Source organism: Ceratotherium simum, chromosome 16 (assembly GCF_057802395.1).
Source record: "Ceratotherium simum simum isolate JZ-2026a chromosome 16, ASM5780239v1, whole genome shotgun sequence".
Lineage (NCBI taxonomy): Eukaryota > Metazoa > Chordata > Mammalia > Perissodactyla > Rhinocerotidae > Ceratotherium > Ceratotherium simum.
The window spans coordinates 29,003,438-29,017,074 of NC_141915.1; the positions used below are offsets into that span (position 1 = coordinate 29,003,438).

At 40.2% G+C, this 13,637-nt stretch overlaps 1 protein-coding gene across 1 annotated transcript in view; it reads right to left on the reverse strand.

Moving 5' to 3' along the window:
• Positions 1-10,519, reverse strand: part of PPM1E (protein phosphatase, Mg2+/Mn2+ dependent 1E) — a 192,962-nt gene extending 182,443 nt beyond the window's left edge. Inside the window, exon 1 of the mRNA XM_004434787.3 lies at positions 9,977-10,519. Within this exon, the coding sequence (XP_004434844.2) occupies positions 9,977-10,428 (452 nt within the window). The 5' untranslated portion in view covers positions 10,429-10,519. The remainder of the gene's footprint in view (positions 1-9,976) is intronic.
• Between the last annotated feature and the right edge of the window lie 3,118 nt (positions 10,520-13,637).

Genomic DNA, 13,637 nt, shown 5'->3' on the forward strand with positions numbered 1-13,637 from the left:
TATACACAGAATTTTGAAAACTTGGTATAAAAAATGTAAAGTATCTCAATAATATTTTAACATTGATTACATGTTTAAATGGTAATGTACTTAGATATATAATATTTGGATAAATTGGGTTAAATAAAACTATTAAAACTAAATTCACCTGTTTCTTTTCAATTTTTAAAATACGGTTAACAGAAAATTTCAAATTATATTTGTGGCTCAATTATATTCCTACTGAATAGCACTGGTCTAGACTTTTAGGCAAGTATCCTCTTCCAAAATGCCCTAAATTAAGATCACAGTCAGCTTTAAGTATTCTCCTCTTTCTAACATAGTTCAGTGGCATTAATGGCACACAGCTATGTAAAAATACAAGAGTGGTATGATAGTTCAAATATTAGTGAAAACATGGAGAAACCAGACCTCTCATACAGTGCTGCTGGACAAAGTAATTTGGCAATATCTAACAGAGTAAAAGTGTATGTAACTTCAATCTGACAATTCTACTTCTAGGTATATACCCAAGAAATCTATGAACATATACACAAGGAGACATGTACAACTGTAGAATTAATTGTAGGGCAGAGGCTGCCAGCTATCCACCAAAGTTTTGTGTTCTTTTCCATAGTGTAGAGTTGTTTCTTAAATTAACTGCCAAGCTAGCAACTACATTTCCCAGTCCTGTTTGCTGGGAAATGTGGGCCCTAGGTGGTGCGACATAACTTGAATTCTAGTCAATGGAAAGTGAACAGAATTATATACGCCACTTCTAAAGACTGGCCCCTAAAAACCTCCAACACCATTCTCCACTCTTCTTTTGTTTGCTGGATGGATGCTGATGCCTAGAGCAACCTCGGAAACCACAGGTTGAAGATGACAGACCCTCTATTAGCCAGGGTCCCTTAATGACTCCATAGAACACAGCTCTTCTTCTCCACTGAAGATACTCTGTGAGCAAGAAATAAACTAACATTATGTTATGCTTTTGAGATTTCAGGATTTACCCATAAGAGCAGCTAGTATTAACTAACACAGTGTATAATATGCAAAAATTAGAAAAAATCCAAATGTCCATCAATAGGAGACTGGATAAATAAATCCTAATACAATCATATAATGGAATGCTATATAGTAGCTAAAAGGAAAAAAACTAGATCCATATGTATCAACATGAATAAATCTTTGGAAAAAAAGATTCGTTTCAAGATAGCTAGTTAACAAAAACAAAAACAAAAAAGCTCACCATATACTGACCATACAAATTCATGTGTAGTAAAAACATAAAAATATAGACCAAAACGATACATTCCCAGAATTCCCAGATTATCTTTGGGAAGAAAGAAATGTGAATGGGATCACAGAAGAGAGTGACAACAAAGTCTTCAATTCCATATGAAATGTTTTATTTCCTTAAAATAATCTTAAACAATTACGATAATCTGTTGAAACTGGATGGTGGGTTTGTGGATATTTTGCTTTATTATTCTGTTATTTTCTAAGTGTTTAAATTATTTCATAATACATGTACCAATAATCTTCTTCTTATATATATATCTGCTCAGAGGGTAAACTAGTAAAACTTTGTTAGAGGACATTTAAAAACTACATATCAAAAGCCTGAAATATGTGAATATCTTTTAACATAGTCCAAACACTAGAAATATACTCGGAGAACATCAAAGGTTTGCTCAAAGGATGATCATTACAATATTCTTATCTTAGAGTAACCAAAAACTGTTAGTACCTAAAATGTCCTATAGAAATGTGATTAAATTATGAGTATTCATTTAAAAATTACATAGAATATAATGGGAGGTGAGGTGAGATGTGTAGAGGCATAGATGAAACAAGATTGGCCACAAATTGATCATTGCTGAGGCTGGGTGATGAGTAAACTATTTTTTATATACTTTAAATTTTCCATAATAAAAAGTTTTAAAATGTGAGAATATCAAAATTTACTAAGTTGTTTAAAATAGCAAGAACAATATCTTTTTTACTTTTTTTTTTGCTGAGAAAGATTCGCCCTGAGCTAATATCTGTGCCAATCTTCCTTTACTTTGTACCTGGGTGCCTATGAGTGGTGTAGGTCTGCACTCGGGAACCAAACCCAGGCCACCGAAGCGGAGCGTGCTGAACTTAACCACTAGGCCAGAGGGCTTGCCCCAAACAGTATCTTTTTAAAAATCTCTTAGCTCATTCATTGGATCAGCAAATACTTATCATGTGTTGTATATGTGCCTGTCATTTCTGACTTAGGGATATGATGGCAAACATGTAGCTAATCATCTAATGTAACTGGCTCCAAATACTTGCTCAAGCACTCTATTAAAAAATTTGGAATATCATGAACCACCCCCCCCAATGTATGTATACTTTTCTATGTATATGTATATATACACATACATACAAATTACATAGACACCCATACATACACACATGCACATATGTGTACACACACACACTACTCTCACCAGTAATATTTCAGTATTCCTTTGAGTAAATGATACTTTACATAATCTACTTAATAATTCCATTTTTGCTGATTTCTCATCAGATATGATTACATCATCTTTAAAAAAAATCTAATGTAACCAACGATGAGAGAAGTATAAGCTCTTAAGTTTTGTTTTTTGTTGTTGTTGTTGTTGTGTGTGTGTGTGTGCGTGTGTGTGAGGAAGATCAGCCCTGAGCTAACAGCCATGCTAATCCTTCTCTTTTTGCTGAGGAAGACCAGCTCTGAGCTAACATCTGTTGCCAATCCTCCTCCTTTTTTTTTCCCCCAAAGCTCCAGTAGATAGTTGTATGTTATAGTTGCACATCCTTCTAGTTGCTGTATGTGGGATGCGGCCTCAGTGTGGCTGGAGAAGCGGTGCGTCGGTGTGCGCCCGGGATCCGAACCCGGGCCGCCAGTAGCGGAGCGCGCACACTTAACTGCTGAGCCATGGGGCCAACCCTGTTTTGTTTTTTTATAGCTTTTTTTTGTTTTGGTGAGGAAGATTAGCCCTGAGTTAACACCTATTGCCAATCCTCCTCTTTTTGCTGAGGAAGATTGGCCCTGGGCTAACATCCGTGCCCATCTTCCTCTACTTTATATATGAGACGCCTACCACAGCATGGCTTGATCAGCAGTGCCTAGGTCCATACCCGGGATCCCAACTTGTGAACTCCACGCCACTGAAGTGGAGTGTGCAAACTTAACCACTACACCACCGGGCTGGCCTCTCTTAAGTTTTGTTGTTTCTTACACTTGCATTATAAATATTATGTTCAACTCACGATTTCTCTGCAGGAATTCTTAAAACCAACTGTTCATTTTGTGAGAGTTAATTTTGTTAAAACCAGGAAACATAATCAATAAATCCGTTAATCAGTGCAGGTAAACTGCAATATTTTGTAACGTTCTGAAAATTGGATGTGGGGTGCCATTGTCAATTCTTCTAAATTGTGGAAAATGTACTTTGTCAGGATACCTCATTCACCACGCTTGACATGAAATCAGTTGTCATACAGAACAAGCTCCAATCTCAATTGGTATATCAAGTAATAACACTTAATTTCATAGTTTGTATACAAGTAAATAGATTTTATTATTTTCTTCCTTCACCTCAATGGATTATTTTGGGTACACCTCACTTTGAAGACCACTGGTCTAGTAAAAGATTTATAAATATTTCCTGACAAAAAAAATAATGAATTAAACAAGTGCTACAAGAGGAATAAGGAGGGCCGGCCCCGTGGCTTGGTGGTTAAGTGAGCGTGCTCCGATGCTGGTGGCCCGGGTTCGGATCCCGGGCGCGCACCGAGGCACCACTTCTCTGTCCATCCTGAGGCCGAGTCCCACATACAGCAACTAGAAGGATGTGCAGCTATGGCATACAACTATCTACTGGGGCTTTGGGGGGAAAAAATAAATAAATAAATAAATAAAAAATCTAAAAAAAAAAACAAGAGGAATAAGGAGGGGCACATGGAAGAGATACCTAACTCATTATGAGTGTGAAGATGGTGAACAAAGGAAGTAATATTAAATGGAGACCTAAGAATGAGTAAGAGATTGGATTGGGCAGGGTGGGGGAGCATGGTATTCAAAGTAGATGGAATAGTAAATAATATGCAAAAGGTGCAGAAGTTAAGAGCAAACACAGCACATTTAAACTAATATATTAGTAATCTAAAATAGCTGAAGTGTAGTTTCTAGAGGTGCAGAGGTGGGATGGAGTGGGTGGATAGTGATTCAGATATGAGGCTGATGAGGTAAGATTATAAAGCCTTGTTTGAATTTTATCTGGAGGCAATGGAGAGAGAGGTGATAGAGAGATAGTAAAGAATTTGGCCTTGCCCAAAGAGAGGTCTGGCCCTTGTCCCCAGCTCCTGGGAGGTAACCTCTAAATCCCTGGAATTTCTGGAGTAATAGGAGTTCCTTGTTATTCATGGTGGGTCCTTTGGACTACAAGGTATCAGCCAAACCTCTGGTGAGGGGAGACTGGAAACTAAGTTCAACCACGTAGGCAATCAATCTATAAGTCCCAATAAGAACTCTGGACACTGATGCTCAAGTGAGCTTCCTGGGCTGGCAATACTCCATGTGCATTGCCACACATCAGTCCTGGGAGGGTAACACACCCCTGAGGTCAATGGAAGCTTCACATTTAAAATCCTCATATTGCGTCTCATGCATCACTTCCTTTGGCTGGTTCTAATTTGAATCTTTTCCCTATAACGAACCATATCCATTAGCATCCAATAGCTTTCTGTGAATTCTGTGAGTCTTTCTAGTGAATTATGAAATCTGGAGGTGTTTTTGAGAAAATCCCAAACTTACAGTTGGTGTCAAAAGTCTGAGGCAGACTTGGCAGTCTGGAAGCCTGTGCCGTTAACCTCCCAGTTTGGCTAACTCCAGGTAAAAAGTAAAGATGTTTAAGCAGTGGGTGACAATTAGACAATCTACATAATCTAGATTCTGAAGGAATCACTTTGTCTACACTGGGGAGAATATACTGGAGAAAAGTAAGACTGGCAAGAGATGACAGTGACAGTGGGAATGGAGAGGAACATATAAGATATTTACAAGGTAAGATTGACTGAAGGTGAGGGATGAGAGGAGAAGTCAGGGATAGATCCAACAGAAACAGAATCAGGTTTTAGTGCTGTTTGTTTTGGGGGAAATAAAGGGAGTTGGAGGAGGAATTCAGTTTTGGACAGTTTAATTTGAGAAGACTTTCAGACATCTAAGTAGAGCCATTCCAGTAGCAGTCAAAGCAAGGATGGAGACAAGAGTTGGGAACCATTAGCATATCTACAGTAACCAAAGTCATGGGAGAGATTAATATTGACTACAGACAAATAAGTCAACCAGACTTGAAAAAGCCAAGGACCAGAAACCAACATTAAACGGAGAGGCAGAGTATTAAAAGCTCACAGAGAAGAAGTGGCAGCCTGAGAGGCAGGAGAAAAATCTGAAAAGCATGGTTAACACTGAATGGTTGGTATTTATTTTCTTTTTTTTTTTTGCTAATGTGAATTTTCTCCACTTCTTATAGTGAACATTTATTACTTTTTAATAAGAAAAAGATGTAGTTTTAAATGGGTGATATTATATAACTTGCATCCATGTATTTTTCCATTTATATATGTAAAAATGAGACAAAGTTGAATCCTTTTCTGACCTATCTCAAAGTCATTAATTAACAAAACATAATTCAATATGACTGAATTATTAGTGTCTATAACCAATGATTTTCCTTTCCAAGCCATTTTTAAAGTGCCCACTCTCATTACTACTATAAACCATCTGCAACTACTTAACTTTGCCAGGCTGCTGGGATATCTGTCTCACCCTTGAGAAATCCAACCTAGACTAAGTGAATAACTGAATAAACAACTGCTCCAAAAATGTAATGACATATAGCTCTAGTAAAGACATCAGAGTATTTGTTTCTTCTGGATTAAAACAAATAGATTTATCCTCAATATAGTATAGAGAAATAAAATACACAGTACTGATCCATGAACCTACACAAATAGTCTCATATTCACATCTGCTATAAGATCAGTTATAAAATATTTTTGCCAATTATTTCAAAGCTATAAAATATCTCACCTCCATCTTTTCAAAGAGATTCTCTTATTAATCTCAGAAATCCTAATATTATGTCATTAGAAAATATTTATTTTAATCTTTTGGGGGACATTTAAGTTTAGATAAAGGAGTAAAACAGATCATTTTTATACTAACAGCTGAAGGTTCCAAATCATTGGAATTTGATCTTGACAAGTAATAGACTAATTCAGTAAAACAGTCCTAAAGTATGACAAATTTATTATTGAATCTTAAGGTTTAATTGAAACAAAATTATTTAAATGGTCCTTAAAAAAAGTATTTATAGCCCATAACAGAGTTATTTCTCATCCAAGGGGATTTTTGCCATTTTCGAGTTACTATTTTTCCTTCAAAATGTTACATGTTGTTTTTATCTAGTAGAGGAATATCTAAATACATAAATCCCATGTTGTATATAAAGCCTAAAGGCAAAAACTTTATCCCAAAACTCTAAAAAACTTTGAAGTTGCTAATTATAACTATATCTTGTCCATTTAAACCTTGATCCTTTACTTATCTAACTGCTTATCTCAAGCTAGGCCTGAGCTTTGAGTTTACCAAAATGAAGAATGATAAATATATGTGCTGTCTCTATTCTAACTCTTTTGAGAGAAGCAAATTATTGAGAAAAACACTCACTATATTTTTTTAAAAAGTGAAATTTCAACCAATGTATACACAAAACAGTATTGAGAAAATTAAGCCCCTTTATTTTTTTCTTCAGAGATCCTCAGTGTGTTTAGCAGCAATGTATATTTCTTTTTTTTTTTTTTAAAGATTTTATTTATTCATTTTTTTCCCCCCAAAGCCCCAGCAGATAGTTGTATGTCATAGGCTCACATCCTTCTAGTTGCTGTACGTGGGACTCGGCCTCGCGCTGGACGGAGAAGTGGTGCCTTGGGGCGCGCCCGGGATCCGAACCCGGGCCGCCAGCATCAGAGCACGCGCACTTAACCGCTAAGCCACGGAGCCGGCCCAGCAATGTATATTTCTAAAATATTGACAGAAAAAACACACTAGAGATTTATGAAACCGGTATTAAATGCAGTGTTATTTTCTTCTTGCACTAGTTCCAACTATCAAATTGGTGGTGAATATACAGTTCGTGTAACTTCATTTAAGAATTTTAGCACCATTTGACAAGCATGACAGAGTTTTTAAAGAATATTAAGAATTCCCAGGGCCGGCCCCGTGGCTTAGCGGTTAAGTGCGCACACTCTGCTACTGGCGGCTGGGGTTTGGATTCCGGGCGCGCACCAATGCACCGCTTCTCCGGCTATGCTGAGGCCGCGTCCCACATACAGCAACTAGAAGGATGTGCAACTATGACCTACAACTATCTACTGGGGCTTTGGGGAAAAAAAGGAGGAGGATTGGCAATAGGTGTTAGCTCAGAGCTGGTCTTCCTCAGCAAAAAAAAGAGGAGGATTAGCACGGATGTTAGCTCAGGGCTGATCTTCCTCACAAAAAAAATATATATATATTCCCAAAATAAACAGAGTGGGTGGGTATTTGAGATAATTTTTTTTTTTAATCTTCATCCTCCACAAATAAGCAATTCCAACATATTCCTAGTCAGAACTATTTCAAAGTATTTCCTAGGAAATTTGAGAACCCAACATTTTGAATATGTCAGGGAGAGTTCTGAGGATAAGAGAGTATATTGAGAAATGTTGGAATCATCTGTACATAATTTGTCATTTCTGAATCTGGATCCACAGTTTTCTCATCTGTAAAATAAAGTGCTTGAACAGAAAAAATAATCTATTTCTAATAGTGCCTTCCAGTATTGATTCTTGTGACTAAGTCATGATTTTCTTTTATAAATAACAAAATAAAAACTAAATGTGTTGAAAGTATATTTTTTTAAACTGTGAGGGGCTTTTTTGCTTTTGTTTTTTTAATCTGGTAAGGACCTTGAAGATATTTTCATAAACAAGCCAGCCATTTTATACCTGAATAAAACTGTTTAGTAGCTTCTGCAGAAAACACAGTATAAATGATGAAATCTCTGATTTAACATGAAATAATATTTTCCAACTTAAATTTTGCTAGTTTTACTTCAAATCCAAACTTCTGTTTTCAATTACATGGCTATTTTATCATCTGAATATTTTTTCTAGTTTATATGTGTATCGAAATTAATCTTGCTTCCTTTCCATATGGAAAAACACATATCTTACCATCATCTTTTTACATATTTCATTTTTCAAAAAACCTTCTCGAATGGCAAATGTTCATGGCTGTTCTAAATTAATGACTCTTTAATGGACCTTCTCTAATGTTTAAATGTGCGTTTCTTTAATTCTGCAACTGCATTTGTAAAGGTAAGAACTGTCAAAACAGAATTAGTCTGATGCTGAGATAAATTCTTCCACTTTGGCAAACATTTCCATTTTATTTTAAGCAGGAAGTTTTAAGTGTCTTTATATAGTGCTAAAAAATGACATTTCATAGGCCCTTTTCTATGATAGTTTACAAACACCAGGAAGAAATACTCTAAAATGTTAATACTGTTTATCTCTGAGTGGTGGTATCACAAGCCATTTTATTTTGTACATTTCCCAAAAAGTACTGTTACTTTGGTAATCGGATAGTATTTCAAAATTAAATTTTAAATAGCTTATAAAGTGTGGGACATCCACACAGTCCACTTCTACAGAAGATATGTTAAATGCTTTTTCTCTCTTGACAAGCTTCTGCTTTAACAGAAAGAATGATTTGACCAGGTGTCTGTTAGGTAGGATGAAGACAAAACATTTACTTTCCAGGCCCTTCTCTTAATTTGGGCTTTTGAGAAAATCCAAGAAATGAGTGTGAACTTAATTGCAGGGACTCTTACAGCAGTAAACTTTCTGGGAGGGGCTAGGGTAACACCTTTCATTACAGCTATCGGCAGAATAGCAAAAGACTTTCAGGTTTACCAATGTTTTCAGAGACTTGTTAGCATTCTCCTCTGTCATTATTTCAGAACAATTCCATTTAGAAAGAAAGGCAATTGTAAACCGTTCTATTTCAAGCCCATAAAAACCAGAACTGGGATGAAAGGCAAAGCCTTGACCTTTCTATTTTAGACTTTCATCTGTGGAGCTAAGCCATCTGCTTTCTCTCCCCTACTCCATCTACTTAATGGACTGAAAATACCACACCTAACTGCAATTTTATCAAACCAGCCTGACTCTTCCACTTGAACGAATTATGACTTTTTCAGGCGTCTTTCACCTGAAGTCTCGCTCGTAAAATTTTGCTTACCCTACCCTCCCAATTTCTTCCCACCTCCCTCAACTGTGCGTTATCAAATATCTTTAAACCAAGATATTAGCCTCCTGTGTATTAAGCCATCTAAAGAGCTCTTCACTTTCAACACTGAGCGGCTGACGGAAAAATCGACTCCAGTCTCTCCTCATGTGGATATGGGGCCGGTATTATCATCATTGTTGCCGTTACGCAGGAGGCACCTCGAAGCACAGCCTAGAAAGGAGTCTCTCTGCAGCCAAACAACAGGGGACTCAGACTGGGAAACGGCAGACCCCGGAGGAAACCTCTGGGAGGAAGAAGCCAGCTGGGAAGAAGAGGGAGCTCTCAAGACTGGAAGGAAAGACCTTCCGAGGCACAAAAGGGGAAAGGGTGTGTGAAGCGGAGCAAGAAGTGGCGGCCGAGGGGAAGCGGGAGCAAGGGGCCGGGCCCGGCGGGAGGGCGCGGGGGGCCGAGGCGGGCGTGGGCAGCTCGCAGCCATCCGCCCGAGTCCGAGCAGCCGGGGCGCTTTCAGCGGCGCCAGACGCGGGTGCAGGGGAAGAGCCGAAAAGAGAGCAGTCTGAGGGGCCGAGGGAGCCGCGGCGCGGCCGGCGCGGCGGGCCCACCCCCACCCGAGCCCCGCTACTTAACTATTTGTAGAGCTGCTGCAGGCACAGGTCCAGGCTCTCGCCCTCCACCTCCTCGAGGGTGATGCGCTCCGACAGCGGCCGCGGGAGCGGGGGCAGCGGCGGCAGCTGGGGCTGCGGCGGCGGCACGGCCGAATGCCCCCGGGCTGCCGCCGCCTCCTCCTCCTCGCCCTCCGCCGCCGCTACCGCCTCCTCTTCCACCGCCTCCTCCTCCGGCTCGGGGTCTTGCTCTTGCTCTGGCTCCCCCTCCTCTGTCGCGGCTACCGTGGCCGCCTCCTCCGCGAGCTCCTCCACCGAAGCCTCGGCCGCCTCAGCCGCTACCAGTTCGGGCTCGGGCTCCGACTCAGGTTCGGGTTCCGGCTCGGGCTCGCCGCCGCCGCACGGTCCGCGAAACTCACCCAGGAATAGCTCCAGGAAGCGCCGGTAAGTTTTCTCCTCAGGGATGCAGCCGGCCATCGCTGCTCATGCCCGGGGCCGACCGGGAAGTGGGTGGGGGAAAGCCCAGGAAGGGGTGGAGGCTGCCCTCGAGCCTCGGGCTCCCGCAAGGGCGGTTAACGGCCGCACCGGCACGAGCGATCAGCACTAGGTTGCCTGGAGAGGGCTCCCGCAGGCGTGCGCGCCACCGAGCACGGACGTGCGCGGGCCGGGGGCGGGGGCGGAGCGCGCAGCCCCTTTCGGGTCTGGAGGGAAAGTTGGTGGCGGGCGCGCGCGCAGGGTCCAGCGGCGGCCCACCCTCTAGCCCTACTGAGAGCTCAGCCCGCGCTGCCTGGAGACTGTCGCTATGGCAACCGGCTCTAATTAAGAATTTCAGGGTCCCTCCCGTCGAGTCCGCGGTCGAAAGGACACTCGACTCTTCCGCTCTCCAACTGAATGTCTTTATTGTATGGATGTCCTACCCTCAAGTGGGTAAGAATGAACTAAGACATCTCCAAGTCTAGCTGTTGGTTCCCGCTTATATTGGATGTACCTGTTTTCCTTATCTGTTCCTGTCTTGCCTTATTTAGCCTCCTTATCTATTGAAAGATACTACACTGTGAACACCTTTTGTTGTTGAGAACACTCATTCAGTAAGTAGTTTGGGGAGAGGGGCATCAAACACATACCAAGTGGTAGTTTCCTTTGCATACATTCTCTCATTTGATTCTGTCAAGAAAGTGGTGTTATCCTCATTTCTCAAAAAGAAGAAACAGTATTAAGATTAAACACTTTACTTGCTTCAAGGTGTCAAAGCTACTAACCATGGCATTGGAATTAGAACCCAGGTTGTCAGCCTCCAAAGCCTTCTAGACCCTTTTTCCTTTACTCTTCTCTGCCTCTGAAGAGTCAACAGTGCAATATGTCTTTAAAGCCTTATTTTTATAGGGCTTTATAGTTTACAAGTTGTTTTTACCCCTTTAGTTCTTACAACAGTGCCTTAAGACAGAGGACATTACCACTATGATTCCATTTTATAGATGAGGAAACTGAGCCTTAAAGACATTGTGACTTTGCTCAAGGTCACAAACAAGTGATGCAACAAGGACTAAATCAGGTCTTTTCACTGCAAAGCCATTAGTTTTCCAGCATACCAAAACACTTCTCTTTACTCTCTGCATAATACATATTATACTTTATTACATAATATGTATTTTTCCTACATTTTGTTTGCTCTTCTTACCCATCCCCCCAAGCCTCTTTTCTTTCTTTTTTAGATTGAAACTGAAACGACTTTAAATGATTCTAATTTTCTTACCAAACTACACACAAACCTATTATTTTCAAGCCTTACTGAGGGGGGTAGAAGAGCCAGAAGCTGTGTTGTTAAACAGCTGTACAGATGATAGCATCATTACTGCATACTGCCATGTCCATGGCAACATATAATTCAGCAAAAACATAGTGATCTTTCTCTACTTTGAAAAACATGTTCACAAAAATTATCCACCCCATCCTCTCCATTTATTTTTTCTGTGTTTCAGTTGGATTTAGGGTCTTAAATACCATTTCTAGTCAGTTATTAATGGCAGAAGGAGTCTCCCTGCTAACTGTTTTCATATAATACTGTGTTCTAAATCCCTGACCTGATACTGTTATTTTAAGATTAAGTAAGTTGAGCTCACTAATGTACATTACGGCATCACATAAAATAGACGTTCATTCTCTCTCCTAGCTTGAGATTAAATAATACATGATAGAAAGTATATTGTGAGTAATGCACATGAGTCCTCTATTACTATTTATTTTTGTCTCAAAGGTAAATGGGAAGATCCAATAAATAACTCTGTTTCCAGACAAGCTAAATGTATTTATACGTGTTTTGTTTAAAACATCACCAGTGTAGAGCAACTTTTCTATGAGATGCCAAGAAACTCTTTAAACTCCTCATTTGCCTTTGTTTTCAATCCACCTGTTCATTTCCATTTCAGAATGTCTAGAAAAGACTGACGAGGGCCGGCCCCGTGGCTTGGGGGTTAAGTGCGCGCACTGTGCTGCCGGCGGCACGGGTTCGGATCCCGGGTGCGCACCGACGCACCGCTCCTCTGGCCATGCTGGGGCCGCGTCCCACATACGGCAACTAGAAGGATGTGCAGCTATGACAGACAACTATCTGCTGGGGCTTTGGGGGAAAATAAATAAATAAAAAATCTTTAAAAAAAAAAAAAAAAGACTGAGGAAACTTTTAAGACTACAAACTGAAATATCCACAATTTTACATTCCAACAGCTATTTAATATCTCAGAATTTGACATGATGACATTTAAGTTCAAGAGTACAGAGCTGTCAACTGTAACAATTCATATCAAGCTACACCTTCCTACCTTGTAATGTAGTTGCCTCCCTCATCTGGGTGACATTTATTTGTGACATTAATTTATGACTCAACCCACATATCAAAAGGAAGTGTTATATGTTGGGGAAACATTACTACTAGGAGTAAAAGGAAAAGCCCACACCTCTATATTACTATAAATGAGAGGTGTTTGCTTATATTAATAAAGATATTTCTTCACATAAGATCAATATGGATCTTATTGCATCCATTTGACAGAGTAGCTTTGCCAGAAGGTTGCTGAGAGCAGTGCTGGGATCTCAGAGCAGCTGTAGGATGATTTTGCCATTGTCAAGAAGTCTTTTTAGTCATTATTTTGCATTGCTTTACTTTCCTTTTTCAGTTCCTCTCCTCTTATACTTCCCTATCTACTTTCTTACTATCAAAAAATATGGAGCTATGAAAAGCATATGCATCAAGGGTATTTAAATTTTTTTGAGTTTTTTTTCCCATAAGAATTGTTTTTCCTTGGGGCCGGCCCGGTGGCGCAAGTGGTTAAGTGCATGCGCTCCGCTGCGGCGGCCTGGGGTTCGCCGGTTCAGATCCCAGGTGCGCACCAATGCACTGCTTGTCAGGCCATGCTGTGGTGGCGTCCCATATAAAGTGGAGGAAGATGGGCATGGATGTTAGCCCAGAGTCAGTCTTCCTCAACAAAAAGAGGAGGATTGGCAGATGTTAGCTCAGGGCCAATCTTCCTCACAAAAAAAAAGAGTTGTTTTTCCTCTAACCCTTAGTTCTTTGGAGGAAATGCACAATGTCCTTTCCTGGACATTTATGGTAATGAAATTTATAAGGTTAAAAAGAATTGTTGAGTTTAGCAGTTTCTTATATGACCCAGCAATTCCTCTCCCAGATA